Source organism: Penicillium manginii (assembly GCF_028828005.1).
Source record: "Penicillium manginii strain IBT 31320 chromosome Unknown utg000005l:1.0-5665137.0:1.0-5668048.0, whole genome shotgun sequence".
Lineage (NCBI taxonomy): Eukaryota > Fungi > Ascomycota > Eurotiomycetes > Eurotiales > Aspergillaceae > Penicillium > Penicillium manginii.
The window spans coordinates 5,190,179-5,208,507 of NW_026643106.1; the positions used below are offsets into that span (position 1 = coordinate 5,190,179).

General features: G+C 45.1%; 9 protein-coding genes across 9 annotated transcripts; 4 read left to right on the forward strand and 5 right to left on the reverse strand.

Annotated features, from left to right (window-relative positions):
* Positions 1–507: 507 nt before the first annotated feature.
* N7533_008259 (uncharacterized protein) lies at positions 508–786 on the forward strand (the record flags this gene model as incomplete). The annotated part of the gene is made up of 1 exon (XM_057104909.1): positions 508–786. One exon carries the CDS (start codon positions 508–510, stop codon positions 784–786), a length of 279 nt encoding a protein of 92 aa, XP_056959866.1.
* Positions 787–1,847: 1,061 nt separating this feature from the next.
* Positions 1,848–4,395, forward strand: N7533_008260 (uncharacterized protein; the record flags this gene model as incomplete). Its single annotated transcript, XM_057104910.1, has 3 exons — positions 1,848–2,723; positions 2,783–3,354; positions 3,411–4,395. The coding sequence occupies 3 exons, from the start codon at positions 1,848–1,850 to the stop codon at positions 4,393–4,395; spliced, it is 2,433 nt and encodes an 810-aa protein (XP_056959867.1).
* Positions 4,396–4,611: 216 nt separating this feature from the next.
* Positions 4,612–6,186, reverse strand: N7533_008261 (glycoside hydrolase family 88 protein; the record flags this gene model as incomplete). The annotated part of the gene is made up of 3 exons (XM_057104911.1): positions 4,612–5,898; positions 5,956–6,105; positions 6,160–6,186. 3 exons carry the CDS (start codon positions 6,184–6,186, stop codon positions 4,612–4,614), a joined length of 1,464 nt encoding a protein of 487 aa, XP_056959868.1.
* A 1,163-nt stretch (positions 6,187–7,349) lies between these two features.
* Positions 7,350–7,894, reverse strand: N7533_008262 (uncharacterized protein; the record flags this gene model as incomplete). Its single annotated transcript, XM_057104912.1, has 2 exons — positions 7,350–7,725; positions 7,887–7,894. 2 exons carry the CDS (start codon positions 7,892–7,894, stop codon positions 7,350–7,352), a joined length of 384 nt encoding a protein of 127 aa, XP_056959869.1.
* A 522-nt stretch (positions 7,895–8,416) lies between these two features.
* Positions 8,417–10,289, forward strand: N7533_008263 (beta-xylosidase; the record flags this gene model as incomplete). The annotated part of the gene is made up of 4 exons (XM_057104913.1): positions 8,417–8,681; positions 8,740–9,147; positions 9,203–9,906; positions 9,963–10,289. The coding sequence occupies 4 exons, from the start codon at positions 8,417–8,419 to the stop codon at positions 10,287–10,289; spliced, it is 1,704 nt and encodes a 567-aa protein (XP_056959870.1).
* A 2,303-nt stretch (positions 10,290–12,592) lies between these two features.
* N7533_008264 (uncharacterized protein) lies at positions 12,593–12,859 on the reverse strand (the record flags this gene model as incomplete). The annotated part of the gene is made up of 1 exon (XM_057104914.1): positions 12,593–12,859. The coding sequence occupies one exon, from the start codon at positions 12,857–12,859 to the stop codon at positions 12,593–12,595; it is 267 nt and encodes an 88-aa protein (XP_056959871.1).
* A 164-nt stretch (positions 12,860–13,023) lies between these two features.
* On the reverse strand, positions 13,024–13,665 carry N7533_008265 (uncharacterized protein; the record flags this gene model as incomplete). The annotated part of the gene is made up of 1 exon (XM_057104915.1): positions 13,024–13,665. The coding sequence occupies one exon, from the start codon at positions 13,663–13,665 to the stop codon at positions 13,024–13,026; it is 642 nt and encodes a 213-aa protein (XP_056959872.1).
* Positions 13,666–13,713: 48 nt separating this feature from the next.
* Positions 13,714–14,343, reverse strand: N7533_008266 (uncharacterized protein; the record flags this gene model as incomplete). The annotated part of the gene is made up of 4 exons (XM_057104916.1): positions 13,714–13,724; positions 13,789–13,925; positions 13,968–14,178; positions 14,238–14,343. 4 exons carry the CDS (start codon positions 14,341–14,343, stop codon positions 13,714–13,716), a joined length of 465 nt encoding a protein of 154 aa, XP_056959873.1.
* Positions 14,344–15,443: 1,100 nt separating this feature from the next.
* N7533_008267 (uncharacterized protein) lies at positions 15,444–15,995 on the forward strand (the record flags this gene model as incomplete). The annotated part of the gene is made up of 2 exons (XM_057104917.1): positions 15,444–15,536; positions 15,720–15,995. The coding sequence occupies 2 exons, from the start codon at positions 15,444–15,446 to the stop codon at positions 15,993–15,995; spliced, it is 369 nt and encodes a 122-aa protein (XP_056959874.1).
* Positions 15,996–18,329: the final 2,334 nt, after the last annotated feature.

Below are 18,329 nucleotides of genomic sequence, written 5' to 3' on the forward strand. Positions count from 1 at the left end.
ACTAAATGCGTCCCAACTAAGAAGACACATGTGAATAAGTTCCAACTGAATGAGAAATGATATTATCCTTGCGACTTAGCAGCTCATCTACTGCTTCATTCATTGCGATCAGTTAACCAAAGAAACGCGTCAAAGCCTGCAAGTATACATCAACATCACGCGACGTTGGTCATATCTGATAGGGGTGGAGCATTGGGACCACCTTCCATCAACTGGAAGCATCGACAAAGGGCGAATATTTCAGAAGCCGGGAGATTCCCTTCTGAATCCAATAAATGAAGAATATTTTCGCAGTTTTTGTAGGCTTCACGTTATGCCTACTTCACCTCAGCCTTTGAAGTTGAGGTCTGTTGTCGCTCACCTCTTTTCATCAATTCATATCTTTCTGGCTTTGCCAACACCTCAACAACTGAACATCTCACAACCTCAAATTTGAGCAGTCCCCACGCTCATATCATCCTCTTTCCCTATTCAATCGCGAGACTTGAGAACCTTCAAATCTTCAAAATGGATCAAACCGCCTATAGACAGAAACCGCTGGAAGCGGCCATCTTGGCCTCGCTTGAAGGCCTCCAGAGACAGAACAAACAGTCTCCCTCCCAGGTCTCTCCGCCATGCCAGAGCCAGAATAGCGTCGCTCAAAGTGCCTTAGAATTCCCCAACCGAAGGGTCTTCTCAAATGCCCAGTCTTCCAAGATGCCCAAGGCAGCATCACCCCAGCCGTCCAAGTCGACCTCGACTCAGCTCGTCGACCTCACGAACGACTCTAGGTCGGGCTCAGATTAAAAAAGGATCTTCTCAAAGTTAAAGCCTGTTATTGGATCTGATACTGATACGGAAAGTGTGAATAATGCAACGGATGACGACAGTGACGAAGATCTTGAGAGAGTGATTCCCAAATCCCTTGAGGGTGTTTAGCATGACGCCGAGGTCTCTGACCTCCAGGTACCGTGGTCTCATTCGGAGCCAGTGGAGACCCCAGCAACCGCACATCGCGACCCGCAAGCCTTAGGGAAACTTCGGTATTGACCGAAAACAGATGGAACAGGAACGACTTGCCCGTCTCACTAAGCGTAAAAGTGGCAGCTCCCATCCTACCCAGCAAGCCCCCAAAGCTTCCAGAATGGCCGAGCCCAATCGCTCTTAGACTGACCAAGTACTATCGTTACATCCCCCTTCTAATTCGTATGCCTGCAACGGTTTTCCTGCCAGTAATCCTGCCAGCAAGACCCAGCCAACAGCTCGGCCACTCATGTAATACCCCTGAGGGTCGTTAAAAAGACGCACGTCGCAGTACTAAGCTCATTCCTGTGGGACATCGAGTGGCTCTCTTTGGAGTTCGACACAAAATTCGAAAACATTTGTGCTCCCATCGATTTACATCTAATGCTTGTTTCCTAGACTGGTGGACAAAAGCTACGCCAAAGTTGACGCTTAAACAGAATGGGAAATATAGCGAGTGGGGTAAATCCACAATCCAAAGGAAGGAAGAGTACCTATGAATTTCTCCGCATTGAGTGGAGGTTACCGGAGACCCTCCGGTAATTCCTCCGTACCCAGATTTCTCCTTTCGTACTGCTTCATCATTTGTTCACAAGCTTCGCGCTCCTAACTAAAGTTCAACGGATTCAGGCACGCTACGTGCATGAAGTGTAGCAGGCAAGGTTCCCCGTGGGGGGAGGTTTGGAGCCGGGATCGCATGATCCTTGACTGCGGGGAGAGTCAACCGCCAAATTGTGTCGACCTGCATCACTCCCTCACTACCAGAGCGTCTTCGCAGGACCACAAGAGCCACACCGTGGGACTCCTGGACTGTACAGAAGCAATAGTCGCCTCTGCCACACATGATGCCGCCAAAATCTAACCGTACCAGTGGCAGCGAGCCTAATAGCAACGGGCAAAATGGCATAGAGCCATCAGACACGACCAAGGCCGAAGACGATGTACCGGCTTGTCAGTCTTGTCGCAAGAAAAAGGCGCGATGCGATCGCGCACAGCCATGCTCTCAATGTGTCCGGTTTAAGGTCACTTGCGTCTACGATGACAGGAGAATGAAGCCTGGTCTCCGCGCTGGTGCGGTTGACCAGCTCTATCGCCGCGTCGAAACCCTCGAGAACATGTTTCTTGGACAGGAGATGCTGTGGCAACAAGTATGGCAAGCGCTTCATCCAGATCCATCTCTCCCAGAGCAAATCAAAAACGCGACCGGCGGTACAGATTTAGAACAGCGACGAAAACAGTTGAAAACCCGTTTGCTGGAACCTGTGCCTTATACAGAGCGTGCAAAGGGACAACAAGTCCGGATTGAAAGTATGAAAGATGTGGAGGCAACAACCTGCGCAGCAAAGCGCCGCCGACTAAATGAGAACGCCTCTTCGACCCCTTCCATCGACGTTGACGACGATCTGACTGCGATCTTGCCGCCCGACGTCATGGATGAGTTGGTTGATTTTTACTGTGTCAATATTCACCCCTGGATTCCGATCCTACATGTGGCCAAGTTTCGCGAGCGCATACGATCGCCGAAACATCGCTCGCGAGTTGCTTGTATTCTCCATGCAATTATAGCAGTCTGCGCCCGTTTTTCACAAAGCGACTTCCTACAGAACGAAGACTTGAAAACACGAATCGCCGTAAAGAGTCGCCAAAAAGTCATTCTGAACAGTACGGAGTCTTTCTCTGTTGAAAATTTGCAAGCTCTTATCATTCTTGCTTTCGAAACTGTGGGTATACTTATCCAGCTCTGTGCTTTTGCATGCTGAATCGTGTCGCAAAAATTTAGATCGGTCGCGGTCGCGGGCCTTCATCATGGTCAATTGTCGGGAGCATGGTGGGCACGGTAGAACAGCTGCAGCTGGGCGTCGAGGAGGATGCACTTTACCGAGGCACAAATCCAGGGGAAACTTTGATTCGGCGCATGGTCTTCCTGAGTCCCTCAAATTCTTGGAGCGAAGCAGAGGAACGCAGGAGGGTTTTCTGGACCGTTTTCCTGATGGACCGATTTTGCAGTGTCTCTACCGGGTGGAAGATCAGTCTAACAAGTGCCGATGTGGAGCGCCGTTTACCATGCGAAGGTGCTCTGTGGGAGATGGAACAGGCAGTTGAAGCACCATACTTTGGAATTTCAGATTCTAGGGACCATGCATCAAGTAGCTCTATCCTTAACGGAAATAGAGTATCAGCAAATGCGGAAGATCAAGATGCCATCGGTGGTTTTGCCTACAATATCGAAGCCACCGAATCACTCGCTTTGGTCACCAACTTTTTCCTCCATCATGCCTTCATTGTCAGTGATGCCGAAAAGGCGCAGGTATGGCTTATGAAGTTTAAAGAATTGGATTTGCGACTAATCCAGTGAGTACCCGTGGAGATTACCTTTGAACGTTCACATACTGATGTTATCTATCTAGATGGAAAATGTATCTACCTTCGAAGTGGCGGGAAGCTTCAGTTTTAAACAGAGATGGAGTAATGGACCCTAATCTCACGCTGGCTCATATCACGCACAACACCGCTGTAATACTTCTCCATCAAGGAATCGCGTATCCTCCAGCTCATTGGCAAGCCTGTCCTATCAGGCTCCCATCCGCTTCTTCTGCAGAAACCTGTTTAGAAGCAGCCTCTGAAATCGCGACCATTGGCCATCAGTTTTTGACCTTCTCGCCAATTTTTACGAACCCTCAATTCTCGTTCTGTCTTTTTATCGCGGGGAGAATGCTTCTAGCTCATGCGAAATACAACAAAGTTTCTGTACCACCGGCGTTTGACACGCTAATCGCAAGCCTCCTGGAAATTTCCCAACGTTGGATGGGAAGAATCGAACCTTCAAGTTCACATAATGAGAATCTTGCCTCCAGTCTTGCCAAGCGCCTGATTGAGGCCCAAAATAACTCAGGCGCCGCTCCTCGACCAAGTCTGGATATCCGCCAGACTGCATACTCGGACGAATCGAAAGGGCAACATACATTCGGAGCCTCGCCCTCACAAGGCTCGCTGTACTTTCCAATGGCTGCAAATGCAGTATCTCCCGCAAGATATATGAGCAGAGAGGGATTTCAAAACTTGCCTAGTCTTGACCCGTTTAGTCTGGCGTTCCCACCTCTTCCTCAAGCCTTCCAACAAGACTTTCCCGTGTATACAAGGTCCGATTCCTTGTCAGTCTATGCACACGCTACTGGGGATCAAGCATCTTCACCTGTGATGATGGATCCTTCCCAACAAAATTTCAACATGTGGCACGGTTCAGGTATAAATTTCGGACATGGCATTGTCAGCCCTCAAGAGGACTTATCGCAGGTTTTTAGCCTAACTCCAAGCCCCGGCCAAAGGATCAGTCGCTATGGCGGCGCACAAATTGAGGGTCAAGTGGGGAATGCCAAAAGTCCCAATGTCTAAATCAATCTCAGAAAGTCATGAGATTGACTTTTGATGCCAGTCGACCCTTTCGACTCTTTGATCCAGGAATCTGGCCCAGCACTAATTTGGGCCGGTGATCAGAATATCTTACTTTCGAACGAAAGGGAAGGGGAAACAGAAAACATGTGGCCATATATCGTATCTTATGTGTCATTGTATAATGGTTCTATGCCATCGAAAAAGCTCACTACCTATTCAATCAATGCATTGAGATTCCCCGTTCACCAAATCCAACTCGAGAAGCATATTGCCAAAAAGTAGGAAGTAGTAGTCCGCGTAGACAAGTCCATGATTAGACCACCGGCGGGGCGCGAACTCGTAGTTGTTGATAGTGGCTCCATCCAGAATTGTATCACGCGGTTTCGAAGTTAACTGATCCCCAACAGTCAACTTATTAAAACCGTCGCTATCGTTCTCATCCAAGCAGCCTTCCGGGTAAACAAGAACCTTGGATGTACATTGAGTGGTTTGGAACTGAATAGTTGGCGGATTCAAGAACTTCGTGACCGTGGCGTCGACGAGATTAATAGCCTCTCGCAGGTAGTGGTCTCCATCCGAGGTACCTTTCAGCGCCTTGTGAAGAAGTAAAAGACCGCAGCCAGCAACCATAGCTGCTGAAGTATCTCTTGGGCTCGTGGCAAGAACGGGCGCAGTGAAATCCCAATAAGGAACGCCATCAGCTGGGAGATGCGCCAGGAAATAATCAGCCAGCGCCTTCGCCGTTTCGAGGAAGGACTTGTCGCTAGTCCACCCGAAGGTCTGCATGAAGCCCAGAATCCCCCAAGCCTGACCACGCGCCCAGCAACTATCATCACTGTAGCCCTGGTTCGTGAACTTGGCTTTCACGTTTCCAGTCTGAGCATCAAAATTCACCACATGGAATGTAGTATTGTCTTTCCGTATGTGATGCTTCTGTGTCGTCTTCGCATGCGCCCGGGCAATATCAAACAGCAAGCTGTTTGAGGTCTCACGGGCAACCCAAAACAACAGATCCAAGTTCAGCATGTTGTCAATGATGACGAGAAAGTCTTTCGAAGGATCTGTGAAGGAGTACCGATTCGTGACGCAGACGTCCCAGCTTTGCAGGCACTGAGTGGTACTGTTGAAACGACTCGCAAGGGAGTGTGCTGCCATTATAAGACTATTGTATGCGGCCGCATCCCGCTGAAGCTCCCAGGCTTTCATTGCCCATGGTGCGATCATGAAGCCCAGATCATGGGTATCATGCTTGAGTGCGTTTTGATGCAGATTAGCTGTCCACCACTTGCACAGGTGCTCAAGCTGAAGCGGATGCGGCATTAATGAGTTTCCGTCGTTCTTGGCCTGCGATAATGGTGTATCTTGAGGGTACTTCATCAATCGTTCGAGAAGGAGATACAGAGATCCTGGGAAGAAACCAGAAGTCCAGAAGTCGAGGCTTCGGTAGACATAAAAGGCACTGTCGTTGCCAGTATACTCGGGAAAGAGAATCGGAGGGTTGGCCTATTTTCAAGAGGTGAGAAGCTCGAGTCGGGCTCGATAGTGTGTGAAATGACTTACGCTTCCCAGTGCCTTGGCCGCTACACGCCATAATCTAGCCACCACGGACTCCGAGTAAAGGGCTTCTATCACCCATTTCGTCCGAGATTGAGTCTTGTAGGTTCCATTCGTATCCCGTGACTCAATTTTCACTCTTTTCGGGTTGGGTTGCTGTATCGCACATTAGCAGCGGAAAATATGAATGTGGACTCGAATTGGACGCACCATAATTGGTTGATCATCTAACGACATGATGAAGGTTAAATACGTAAGGAAAGGACAGAGTGTCGTGGCGAGAAAAACAAACTGAGTTGTATCAGGTGGTTTTTGACGATTACTCTTCTATTGACTATGCTTCCTACTGGAGTGTTCCTCCGCTGCTTTGTGGCACTCGGAGGAGGTCCGGCATATTCCCCGGTTGTGGTGGTATTGAGACAGGGTGGAGACGCGGGCCAGAACACCGGGCAGTTCCAGAAGAGTGGACCGTCATCGGTTAGAGGCTTTAATAAGAAATCACCTGGAGGAAATTCTTTTGATTGTGTCTAACATGACTATCTCGATTATTGTTTGGGGTGTGCGGAACATACTTCTACAGTACTACCTGTGACCATACTCTACGATGTGATCCCGATTGGAAGGGTTTAGACAAACATGACTGTGCACAATATGAAAGGTCTTCCACTTAGAAGTATTGGAATGCTCCGCATCGTCGAAATCATAGTTGTCATTCTGCTGTGGTATGAAACACACGAGTTCGAGAGCTGGCAACATGAAAATGTGTATCACCTCTAAAAATGATGCCTACTCTAAGAGACTTGTTCGGCATCATATATTAATTAAGATAGAAATATAACTCCCGTAGGTAATGTGTTCATAGTTGTTATGTGTCGTTATCAAGCCAGTTAAGTCATATATTAAGCTCTAATGAGTAGTCAACTTGTTGAAGGTCTCGAAAAAGGCTTAATGAATGAATTGAGGCTATAGTTCTTGCCGAGCAAGAACGCTTTCCGCTCTAGAGTTGGTTTGACCACCTTCTCAGAAGTATCAACTTTCACCCAAGGGGGTTTGATGGTGTTGAACCACGTAATAACAAAGAATTGTCAAAATCACAGTTCACCCAAAATAACATGAAGGTAAAATATACCGTAACAGGGTTCTATGGGTTGAATCTCTGAATTAGAAGAAAACAAAGTCACACAGCGATCCGAAACAATAATTTTTCACACGCTGCGATGGAGACGATGTGGTTCAAACAATGCTCTGGATTAAGCGGCAAGGGCGTTCAATGCGAAAGGAGCGAGCACATTCTCTGGGTGATTTTGGAACAATACTACGAAATCACTGTCAAACTCGATACTGGCTATCGTCCAACATTCGGATACAAGTATTTTTGCAGGTTCTTCGAGAGTATAGCCTCACACATACTCGTACGGTAGAAAACCATATCCTGCTTGACCAAACCTTGTGGCCCATGCATCAATTATGGTGTTGGATCGGTCCCAGTGGCCTTGGTTCCTCGTGATGTACCCTGCACACAAGATTGTCAGAGCATAGTTCATAATATACTTGTACCACGAACTCTTACACATTATGGCAATCTGGTAAGCCGCGCGAGCATCATTGGCAAAGCTGGTGTAATTGCTGATCGCGCTCCGACTGATGACAGGATTAGGACCTTGCATTTTGTAGGTTGACAAAGAGTAGGAATCATTCGAGAATCGCGAATATGCCGATGCCCATGGCTCGACTCCACCCAGAGCATTCTTTCGCATTGTCTCGAGATCTGCATGGCTGTGCCAAAGACCTGGGTGTTAGAATTCCCGGGGTCGTTCTTTCGAACCCTCCGTCGAGGGGATAATGGGGACATGGCCGTTGAAATTAATGACAGTATTTTGTTCCAAGTACTTACAGTGAGTAGGGTACTTACCATTCAATGACGGAACATCACTGACTAAGGCATTGACAGCTGTTGCAGCCACAAAAAGAAATTAAAGAAGTGGCATGTTGCCCCTATCATTCAAATGCCCGTGGTGTCTGTTCCATCACTGTTGACGCCGAGGCACTGATATAAGATATACCGTTGTGGATCCGCACGAAATAATTCGAGGAGAGGGGAGCATTAAAGTTAATTCCACTTGCTCCTTTTCACTAGCCAATAGCAATCCTCTTCCAAATATTGGCTTGGAAATAACCCCGTGGGGTAACTTGTCGGGGTATTGAACGGACATACACCGGCTCGGATTTTCCGATTCGAGATATCTGCCGGACGATCCCGGCAAGTTGCAGACTATGATCAGATGGAGAATTATCGAATACCTCTGAACCTTAATTGATTTATTTTCACATTACAAGCTACCTTGCGCTGTTAGCTTGGCTAGAATGATAAGTCTGAAGAAGGAGGGTAATAAAATCCATACAAATAAAACCAACGTACCCACGCCGCTAAGGGTCCCAGCAAGTTACCTTCGAGACTTTACTTAAAATGAGGCTGCTGCTCAACCGAGTAATTATCATAAAACTGTGGGTGTTAGTAGCACTTGCCATTAAAAATCCTATCATCCCAGGATGGAATCCAGATCCTTCTATCATTCGTGTCGGCGAGGAATATTTCCTCGTGACTTCGTCCTTCGAGTACTGGCCTAGTACTCCAATTTACAAATCAATGGACCTTGCCAACTGGGAGCTTTACTCACATGCTTTCACAAGGCCGAGTCAGGCTCAATTATATGGCGTTCCAACGGGCGCAGGTAAGTATATTATTTCCTTATGCTACCGGGAAATTTTGTGATATCAACAGACTGGCAGGTACATGGGCTCCCACATTGTCTCTTATCAACGGCAAATACTACATGGCATCCATGACAAGGTGGACATACGACCCAGTTGCGCGGGTGTGGCCCCGTGTCATGTGGGTGTCCTCCCATGATTTGAAGACATGGTCTGTTCCTATTTGGGGTGATGCGTGGGGAATCGATCCTTCATTGTTCCAAGACCCAGCTTCTCAGAAGGTTTATTTGAATCTCATGGCTCCAAACAATAATGTTGATAGAATTTGGGGTATTTACCAATGTCAAGTCAACGTGGATAGTGGCCGGTGCATTGGCGAGTACCATTCTATATGGAATGGGACCTTGGCGCATAATTCATCTGCCAGACCTGAGGGTCCAAAGATGTTCAAGCGCGACAGTTGGTATTATCTTCTTATCGCTGAAGGTCAGTTCGACTTCATCCAAAGTTAAAGCCCTATGATTCACACTAATTTCCGAAGGTGGAACGGATGACCTTCACCGAGCTTCTATTGCACGCTCTGCTTCTCCTGAAGGCCCCTGGGAAGCAGCCCCAAATAATCCGATCCTTTTCAATGGTGCATATGGATATGATAACCTCACCGTACAGTCGACTGGCCATGCAACTCTATTTGATACTCCAAATGGCGAGAGCTATGTAGCATTCTTGGCCCGGAGGAAGATCAATGGCTCGTCTCCGCTTGGCCGAGAGACTTTCCTTTCTCCTGTGCAGTGGATGAATGGATGGCCTGTTGTCAACGGGGGAGAACCAATTCGACTCAGCCAATCGTTCGGCAATACAACAGACCAGGTCTCACCACCAAAACTATTTTCAGATAACTTTGACCGAGCAACTCTCGATCCATCTTGGTATCAGCTCCGAATCCCTTACACGCAGAACTTCCTACTGAAACGGAATGGCGCCAACGGAATCACTTTCAGACCAAATGTGTTTAGCCTGAGTGATAGAGACACGCCTGCGGCTATCTTACGGAAACAAACATCATTGAATATGACTTTCAGTGCGCAACTTTTACCAACAAAGTCTGGTCTTGGATATGGAGAGACAGTCGGTATTAGTGCCTATTTGAGCGAGCTGCAACATCAGGATATTGCAGTTTCCGGTTGTGTCAACAGCACGGGGATGTGCATATTTACTCGCTTGATGAAAAACAGTACTATCGAGGTAATGGCCCAATTTCAGTCTCAATATTTGCATACTAATATAAAATGTCAATCTAGTACGATCAAGTGAAACTGAATTCCTCAAACATTCCATCTGATCTGACGCTTCACATTCGAGCCGAACCGATGTCCTACACGCTCGGGTACAGCTTCGGTATGAATGATACAATTCATTGGTTGAAGGAACTATCATCTTCATGGTTAGCATTTGCATCCACCAATTGGTTTGTCTTTGAGGGTGCGAGCTTTGCTCTTTTCGCTACAGGGACTGGTCAACCTTGGCCACCTCATGCCCCTGAAGTGGGATTCTTCAGGGTGACGGAGAGATATTACGAGGAGAATATTCCCGACTATGATAAGTGGCAGATCGTGGTACAGGAGTAAAGTTCAACGAATGATTCTTCCCTTACTTCGTTCAATCTGAGACTATCGCATCTGGGGCTTAACTAGTGTAGCAAAAAGCCGAGAAATCTCTGCTTTACTCCGCCGAATACGTAATTCACATGCGAACCGCCCACACAAGCGAGCCGCCCACACCGCCTGGTACTACATTTTGGAACTAGAATTTTACCACCAAAACACCATCAAATTTAAATATCTATCTACTGGGGCACCAGGTAATTGAATGACCTATTCTCTGACAGCCGCTGTACCTTGCCTGCTGCCTTTTGACTGGTGGAGGTGGTAGAACAGGCGGCTCAATAGGCTCTGGTAGAGGTTGCTTAACAGGTTCAACAGCCTGAATTGGCTGCTGAATAACCTGTAATACTTCTTCAACGGTAAACCCTCCTTTGTGTGGTATTTGTCGATTTGATTGTGTACGCTTTTGTCGTTTCTTTTTATTTATAGTACGTAAATTAGTATTTTCCTTTACTAGAAGCGTAGCATTATATATTGAGAGATAGCAGTCTTTGATAACTTGATTAAGTATGATTTTAGTTGGAGTTAGAGGGTTTTTTGAACGTTTATTAAGTAGGGCTTTAAGTAAAGAGGTTTACTTTTTAAGTTAAAGAACTATTTGTAGTGTTTTTGGTATAAAATTACTTAATCTACTATTTGGTTAGCTTTCTAGGGGTATAGGTATTCGTAGTAATATATTAAGTTTTAAGAGTATTTGATCTGGGTTTATTAGTACTAGATCTACTGTTATAAAGCTATTTTAAATAGTCTCTAGTTTAAAGGTCTCTATATATATATAAGAATATACTGCTAGAAAATCTAGCTTATTAATATAGTTATATTCTGTATGTACTTAATTCTTAATTAAGTATCTATATAAGTATTTAAGAATAGTAAAATATCTAATATTAAGAGACTGAAGAAGATAAGATAAGTATACTAGTATATAAAGTAGTATAATAAAGTTTTTAGTATAAATTTAATCAAATTAAGGTATAAGGTAGCTATTATAACTATCAAGAATAAGAAGGTAAAATTTCCCTTTTATATATAGAGTTATAGCTAGAATAAATAGATTTTAAGCTATCATAAGCTAATCAGATTTATAGTCTAGCTATTTTAAGAGATCTTAAATCACTAGTCTTTTAGAAAGTTATTAAACTAGCTTTTAATATAGACTTTACCTTTAAATATAATATATAGAAGTAGAATAAAATCACTTATACTAATTATTTTGATTACTATTACCTATTTACAGTTTCTAGATTATTTAAGTACTCACTGACTGTAGTATTTAGTATATATTACTACTTTAGCAGCTACAATAAGTCCTATTGTAAAGTTAGTCTTATTAAAGTTATAGATATCCTCTGGTTAAATACTATTCTTATCAATCATATATTAAACAGTTTTAAATCACTTACGTAGAGAATTTAGATCCTTATTTTAAGTACGTTGATAATTATAATGTTTTGAAAATCATGTACAAAGCTCTTTATAGTATTTGATAAAGTTTGTTAACCAGTTTACACTAACTGTGGATAAGGGGGTAGATCTACGCTCTATAAGTAGAATATTAGCCATTTCTCGTACAGTAGATAGCCTAGGTGCTGCTCCACATAAATCTATAGAGAGTATCTATTGAATAAGTGAATCCTCCTTATTTTGTGTCAATTTATGACTGTTAGCGCGTACGTTCTCTCGATTTACAGTACCCTTAAGCCGATCACGTAGTATAGTCCAAGGAACATCATATATCGCTGCAGCTGCACGGAGAAAGCTTGCCGATTTATTTTAAATAGCCTTAATAGCTACTAGTATTCTTCCTTCCTTGCTAGCAGAATTTCTGCTATTTTGAGCGCGTTTTGGTGGCATGGTGGGTGGTTGAAGATGGTGAGTACGCGTCGGGACGCGATCTGAGGCGGTCTGGGCGGCTCGCTTGTGTGGGCGGTTCGCATGTGAATTACGTTAAGGTCCGAGGGGTTGTTGCCTGAGGCGCAAACAGGGGAGGTCCTGTGAGTCGGAATACTGCTTAGTAAATCATACTGCGCATCAATAGGATATCAACGAGTCTGAATTGCTACAGTATAAAGCCCCTTACTGGCAATTTATGTGGGCATAATAATGATCAATCTAAATGGGAGATAGTATCTCCGTTCTTCGGTCTCCACTGCTGCTTTTGTTCCGACACGGTGGGCCGGCTAGTCACATGTTGTACGCCCTCGGCATGACGCACCTTAAGCGTAGCCTGATTATTGTGAAGCTGTAACACTTTGGACATCTCGAACCTACAACACTTTGAAAATGTCGACAGCAGCTGTCTTTGGCTCCAATGGAGCAGTGGGCTCGGAAATATTCGCAACACTACTAGCCTCGGACCCGTTCTCCTCCGTCAAGACAGTGTCAAGAAGAATCACAAGCGCACAGTCTCCAAAGCTCGAAGCTTTGCAGGAAAGCGACAGATCAAAATGGGCCGAGAAGCTCGAGTCTTTGAATTCTAAGCCATCGGTGGTCTTCAACACTGTTAGTACCACTCGGGCTGCAGCTGGTGGCATACAGAATCAGGATAGATCGACCATGAATTATGTATCGAAAATGCCGGGCCCGCCAAAGCAGCGGGGGTGAAGACATACGTCTCTATATCTAGAGCAGGGACTAGGGGCTTCTTATCTAATCATGTCATCAAGTAAATTGCCGCCATCAAACCATGACTGAAATTTCATGCCGTGTTTGATTTCAGCCATGCGGCAGTTGCCCTCCACTGGTTCGTCCTGCAACATGAGGGCTCACATTGTTTGCCGAGCTCAACTTCGCATAACAACAAAAGTGCGTGTTGTCCAGGCCCAGCCCGACAGTTACTGTAATCCTGAGGCTGGTTCTGGACTTCAGAAATTCTCCTCAAAAGTGCACAAGCAGTGTGCACGGAATGCTGGGTGGATGTTGCTTTCTTCTGTAAGAGTGGGCTGAGTTGGCGGTGTAGCAGAAAGCTTCGACGAGGGGCAAGTTGTCTAAATTCACAAGTTTCGCAAACTGCCGACAGAAGGTCTTCGTGGCTCTGGTCTGCCTCGTTCTCAAAGTTAATGAAGATTGCCTTCTTGTACTTGGGTAGATTGGTGCGTTGACTCCAGGGTAGGCCAGTGGACAACTCGAAGTTTTTTTCGACGGTAGCAAATGCTTCCTCCAGACGACCATTTTCCGAGCGTGAGCAATGGAGTCTGCGGCTCGGGGAAGTATGGCGTACCAGAGTGTAATAGTTAGGCATTTCGGTGTCAAAAATCACTCGCATCCGAGTTATCCTCGCAGCGCATCCCTTCCACTTCTCTCCCGGAATTCCATACAACGCCGAAAGGTCTTCGACCATTGTGGCATCCCAAATTACGCCTTCCTCTTCCTTGAGGATGGCAAGCTTTTATCCCTTAGCTGAAAGGGTTAAGGATCACAGTTTTAACAGTCAGAACATCATTGGATAGCAGAGGGCACTTACCCTCTTCTGCCTTGTGGCTTGCTTTGTCTACCATAGCCGAGACTGACGAGAGATTGGCCAGAATCTTGGCAATAACTAGCTCTGTGGACTCGCCAACGTTCTCAATTGATCTTGAGACAGATCTGGTCTTTTGTTTCCTGTGGGATTGGGAATTTGATACATTGCCACTGACTTGTTACGTGGTCTCGTCATCGCTGCGACCTGACGCTGATCTGGTCTTGCGTGTCCTGTGGGATTGGGAAGTTGATTCACTCGCGGCAGATACAGAGCGCCTTAAACGCCTCTCGATCGAGAACTCTTCAGCATCCAGATATTGTTCCTCGCTGATTGATCCCAATAACCAGTCAATTGAGACAATCTCGCAAGTAGAGCCTTTAATAGCCTCCTGGACTAATGTATAGATTTGAGGCATTAGCATCTGCAAATATAGGCATTTCGCCGACACCGACTTCTGATGGTGCGCGTGCTGCTTGCGTAGCACTCAGCGATGGTAATGAGGTGTGTACTTTCGTCGATCTTATTCTTTACGAATGTTGCACCACGACACTCAACCATTGCTTGAGTTTGCTCTGCAAATCACACGAAGCGTCAGTGTATTTTGAACATACGAGGCTTCTTCAATCAGCTCTGGGTGCCGTGATTGTAGCCAGGAACCTTTCCACTGACTGCAGGTCGTATATCCTGCAGAAAGTTAGGATCCGATCAAGGCACCACCGATGATGAAGAAGATATAAGCAGAAAAAAGAAAGCCAACAGGCCACCACTTGGAGATAGTCTTCCGGGGCGCGCTGATAGAGGAAGAGGCGAAAATACGAGGTCGCTAGTCGGATAACTCATCGATCCGCGAGGCCAGTATCCATCAACATGAAATTGGCGTTAAGGGTCCGTAGATTTAATTTAAATGAAAAATGGCAGCCAACAGGCTTTGAAAGATGGGCTTATTTTACAGAATAACTCACGAGCTAGAGATATATATGAGAGCCAAGATTCCTGGCGTGCTACCTCACAAGAAGAATCTACTGAGGCCTGAGGCCTCAGGCCCCAGGTTGCTGAGTCAGCCGGTGCCCACCGTGCCTGCCATGTAGATAGCTTCGCTCCATAGCATCTTCATGTCACCACCATCTTCAGTCTCTCCATGCGAGTATCCTCATTCCTGTGCCTCCAGTAGGTTATGAGCCCGGCTTGCTAGTAGTCACCCTACAAGCAGCTCATTTTTCTCTCCCCTTGGGTGATACTCGCACCTTTTTCGCATCTCCCACGACGTCGTCAACAACGCGTGGAATACAGCGAATTTTTCGTCGAATCTGGACAAAATTTTTGATCTGTCGCCATACAGATTCATCTCAAATTCGGAGGTTTCCATACCTCTCAACTTCCTGTGGTTTTCGCGCCAAGAAGTCGATATCGACGCCGCGACTATCACTTGTGGGGCCGAGGATCTACGCCAAGACCCTTGCCACCCATCCACTTTCGGGAATTCCATCCTGGAAGCAAGAACTAGAGCTGAGCCGCACTCAGTTTCCTAGTGTTTCGACTCAGAAAGAGTTTTCAACAAGTTGTGGCTGAGAAAAGTGGTTTTAAAGACGGAACCGAAGCCCAACGCTCGATCCTACGATCAACAACTTTGACTTCAAAGAAGTTAACAAAGAGTCACGATGAGCGATAATATCAACGACGCCGCTGGCAATCGTCCTGCCGGTAACCCTCTTGCAGGCAATCCATACACCGCACTCGCAGGGCAGCCTCCTGTACCTAATACTGGCAACATTCAGCAAGCCCCCGCTTGTACCAAGGAAGAGCTCAAAGCCAGATGGTGTAATACGTCGCGAGCAGAGACTATTCCGATCAATTAAGCCACCGATCTCCCCGACAAGCTGAAGCTTGGCGAAATTGAGCTCAAGCTGATAGGCGAGAGCAACTGGACCGAATAGGAACGCTATACAAGAGCTATTCTTAAAGGTCGTCATGTCGGTGCCCTCATCGACGATGAACTTATACATCCTGATATTGACGATGCTAATACTAACCTGTGGCGCTCTCACAGCGAAGCAGCCGCAGTTATCCTCCTGAACGGCCTTTCGAAAGACCTATACAACAAGATTAAAATCGGCCGTGATAAGGAAGATATTCGCTTTACAGACGATATCTGGCGAATTCTCCACAATACGTGCAAGGGCTACGGTATCTATACCGGGACCACTACATAGTAAGCTTATAAGAACGTCTAAGAGTCAACCTACGAGACTATAGACGGATACATCAATGTATATACTGATGTGTGCTTAAAGGCAAAAGAAGCTGGCCATACGCTTAGCGCGTTTACTATACTATCTGACGTCTTAGTAGGAATTGCAACATTCGACATAATAGTTGCCAACTGATGGCTTCAAACCCTCCACACATCGAACTGCAAGCCCAAAGACTATACTAATACCTTATACAATAAGGTTATCCACGATATCTAAATAACTACAACTGTCCGCCGTCGCACACCTGTGTATGCCGGTGCGACCGTCGGTTCAGGTTCTAATAAGGACAACAAGGATAACAAAAAGAATAAGAATAAGAAGTATAAGCTTCTATCTCTCGACAAGTAAAAAGGTTGCCTGCCTAATAGTACTTCCGATACCGATTATTACAACAAGCGACGGAAGCTTAGAAAGAAGGATAGGAAATATGGTCACTGTAAGAAGGGATCCTATAATACTGATATATACTTCTGCCTACGTCCAGATCTTAGATATAAGGGCCTCAAGACTTCAGGCAATATATAGACCTATAAGCGTGGTGAGGATAATGGGCAACCCTGGCCCCTACAAGACGTAAAGCAAGATACTGGTGCTATACTAGATTTAACGAAAGTAACCGGCTCTATAGCTATAACTGCAGCTGATCTCCCAACCCCAATAAGTAATATCTACAACTAAGGATAGTTAGGTATAGCTATTACTGAGGATGCTGCCGATCGATTTACCGGTATTTACAAAGATTAGAAAGAAATCCTTAATGCTATAAACGACGGCTAAAACCCTATAAGGGAGCCTAATTTTCCTGCAGGAAAACAATCTCACCCTTCAAGCGTGTTCTCTGACTCGAATCAGACTGTTGCTAACTTCTCCGAGCAGCTAGGTAACTTAAAAGAGACTCTTGAGATCCTAGAAATCACGCTACAGCTCCGAAACAACATGGCGATCGACCCAAATATCGTCCCCTCCGCACTATACATACGCTGTGAAGGAGGATTGTCCGATGATCAACTAATTAGTCGCTTCCAAAGCAGTATAATAGCAGTTGTAACCCGTAAGTGTCCAGTTAAAATCTGTCCTACTGAACCGCAGATTCGTATTAAACCTCAAGATAAGAAGCTTCAATAGCTTATGGATACAGGCACAGGATTTCACGTCTATATGAACCGAGAGTTCTTCACCGATTACGTTGCTCTTAGAAAAGAGGCCTTCACATAGTCTATATCCGGGGGAGTCGAAGGCAAAGTACTAGGTCACGGCAAGGTAACAATTACTATGATTCAAGATAATAGATTACTCTATAATATTGAATTCTTCGCCTATTATATACTTAGTGTTCGTTTTAATATTATTAGTACGTGTAAGTTTTGTAGAGATCTCGGAATATACTATAGTGACCGAGATTTCTCTATATATAAAGTAGACTTAAATAATCGTTGCGGGAGAATATTTTTTTTATACAAATGTACCTTTCCTGTTATACACTAAGAGTAATCAACTAATTAATCAGATTGTAATAGAAGCAGTTATGATGGACGTTCTCTATCGTTGTCTCGGACACACAGATTTGTCGAAGCTATATGTAACTACAAAACAGATGGGTATTAAGGTTACTGATAAAGAATTTCACTATCCTTCTTATACTATAGCAAAGTCCAAAAAGAAGGTCTCCCGTATATATTAAGTGTGTATAGAGAAGGCCGGAGACTACTTTTATACTGATCTATAGACAATTAGTCCTAAAGGATTTAATGTAGATCACCCTAGATACTATAGGGGTCTTAAATACGCTATAGTCATTGCTGATAATAAGACCTAATGCCGTTGGGTTATCTGCTTGAGAACTAAAGATAAGGCTACTCAGACACTAATCGATTTCGCCGAATCTGTTAAGAGCTAGTGTGGCTTATATCTAAAAGAGTAGTACCTTGATAATACTAGTGAATTTTAAGTATTTACTCACTAGTGTGTTGAGAAGGGACAAACCTATACCTTTATTACTCCATACGCTTATAAAGCCAATGGTTTAGCGGAATAATTAGGCCAATATCTTATCTAGATCGCTAGGACGATAATAATTAATACTAATACTAAATCCGATTTGTGGCTAGAAGCACTACGTGCTACTATATATATTACCAATCGTCTAGTTAAACCCGGTGAGGTGTAATCGCTAATACAACAGTATCAAGAAGAAACCAGCTCTCGAACCTATTCTACCTCACTCGATTACTTACAGATATAGTACTGCTACATATATATCAATGTGCCGCCAGAAACCTATATCAAGAGCTA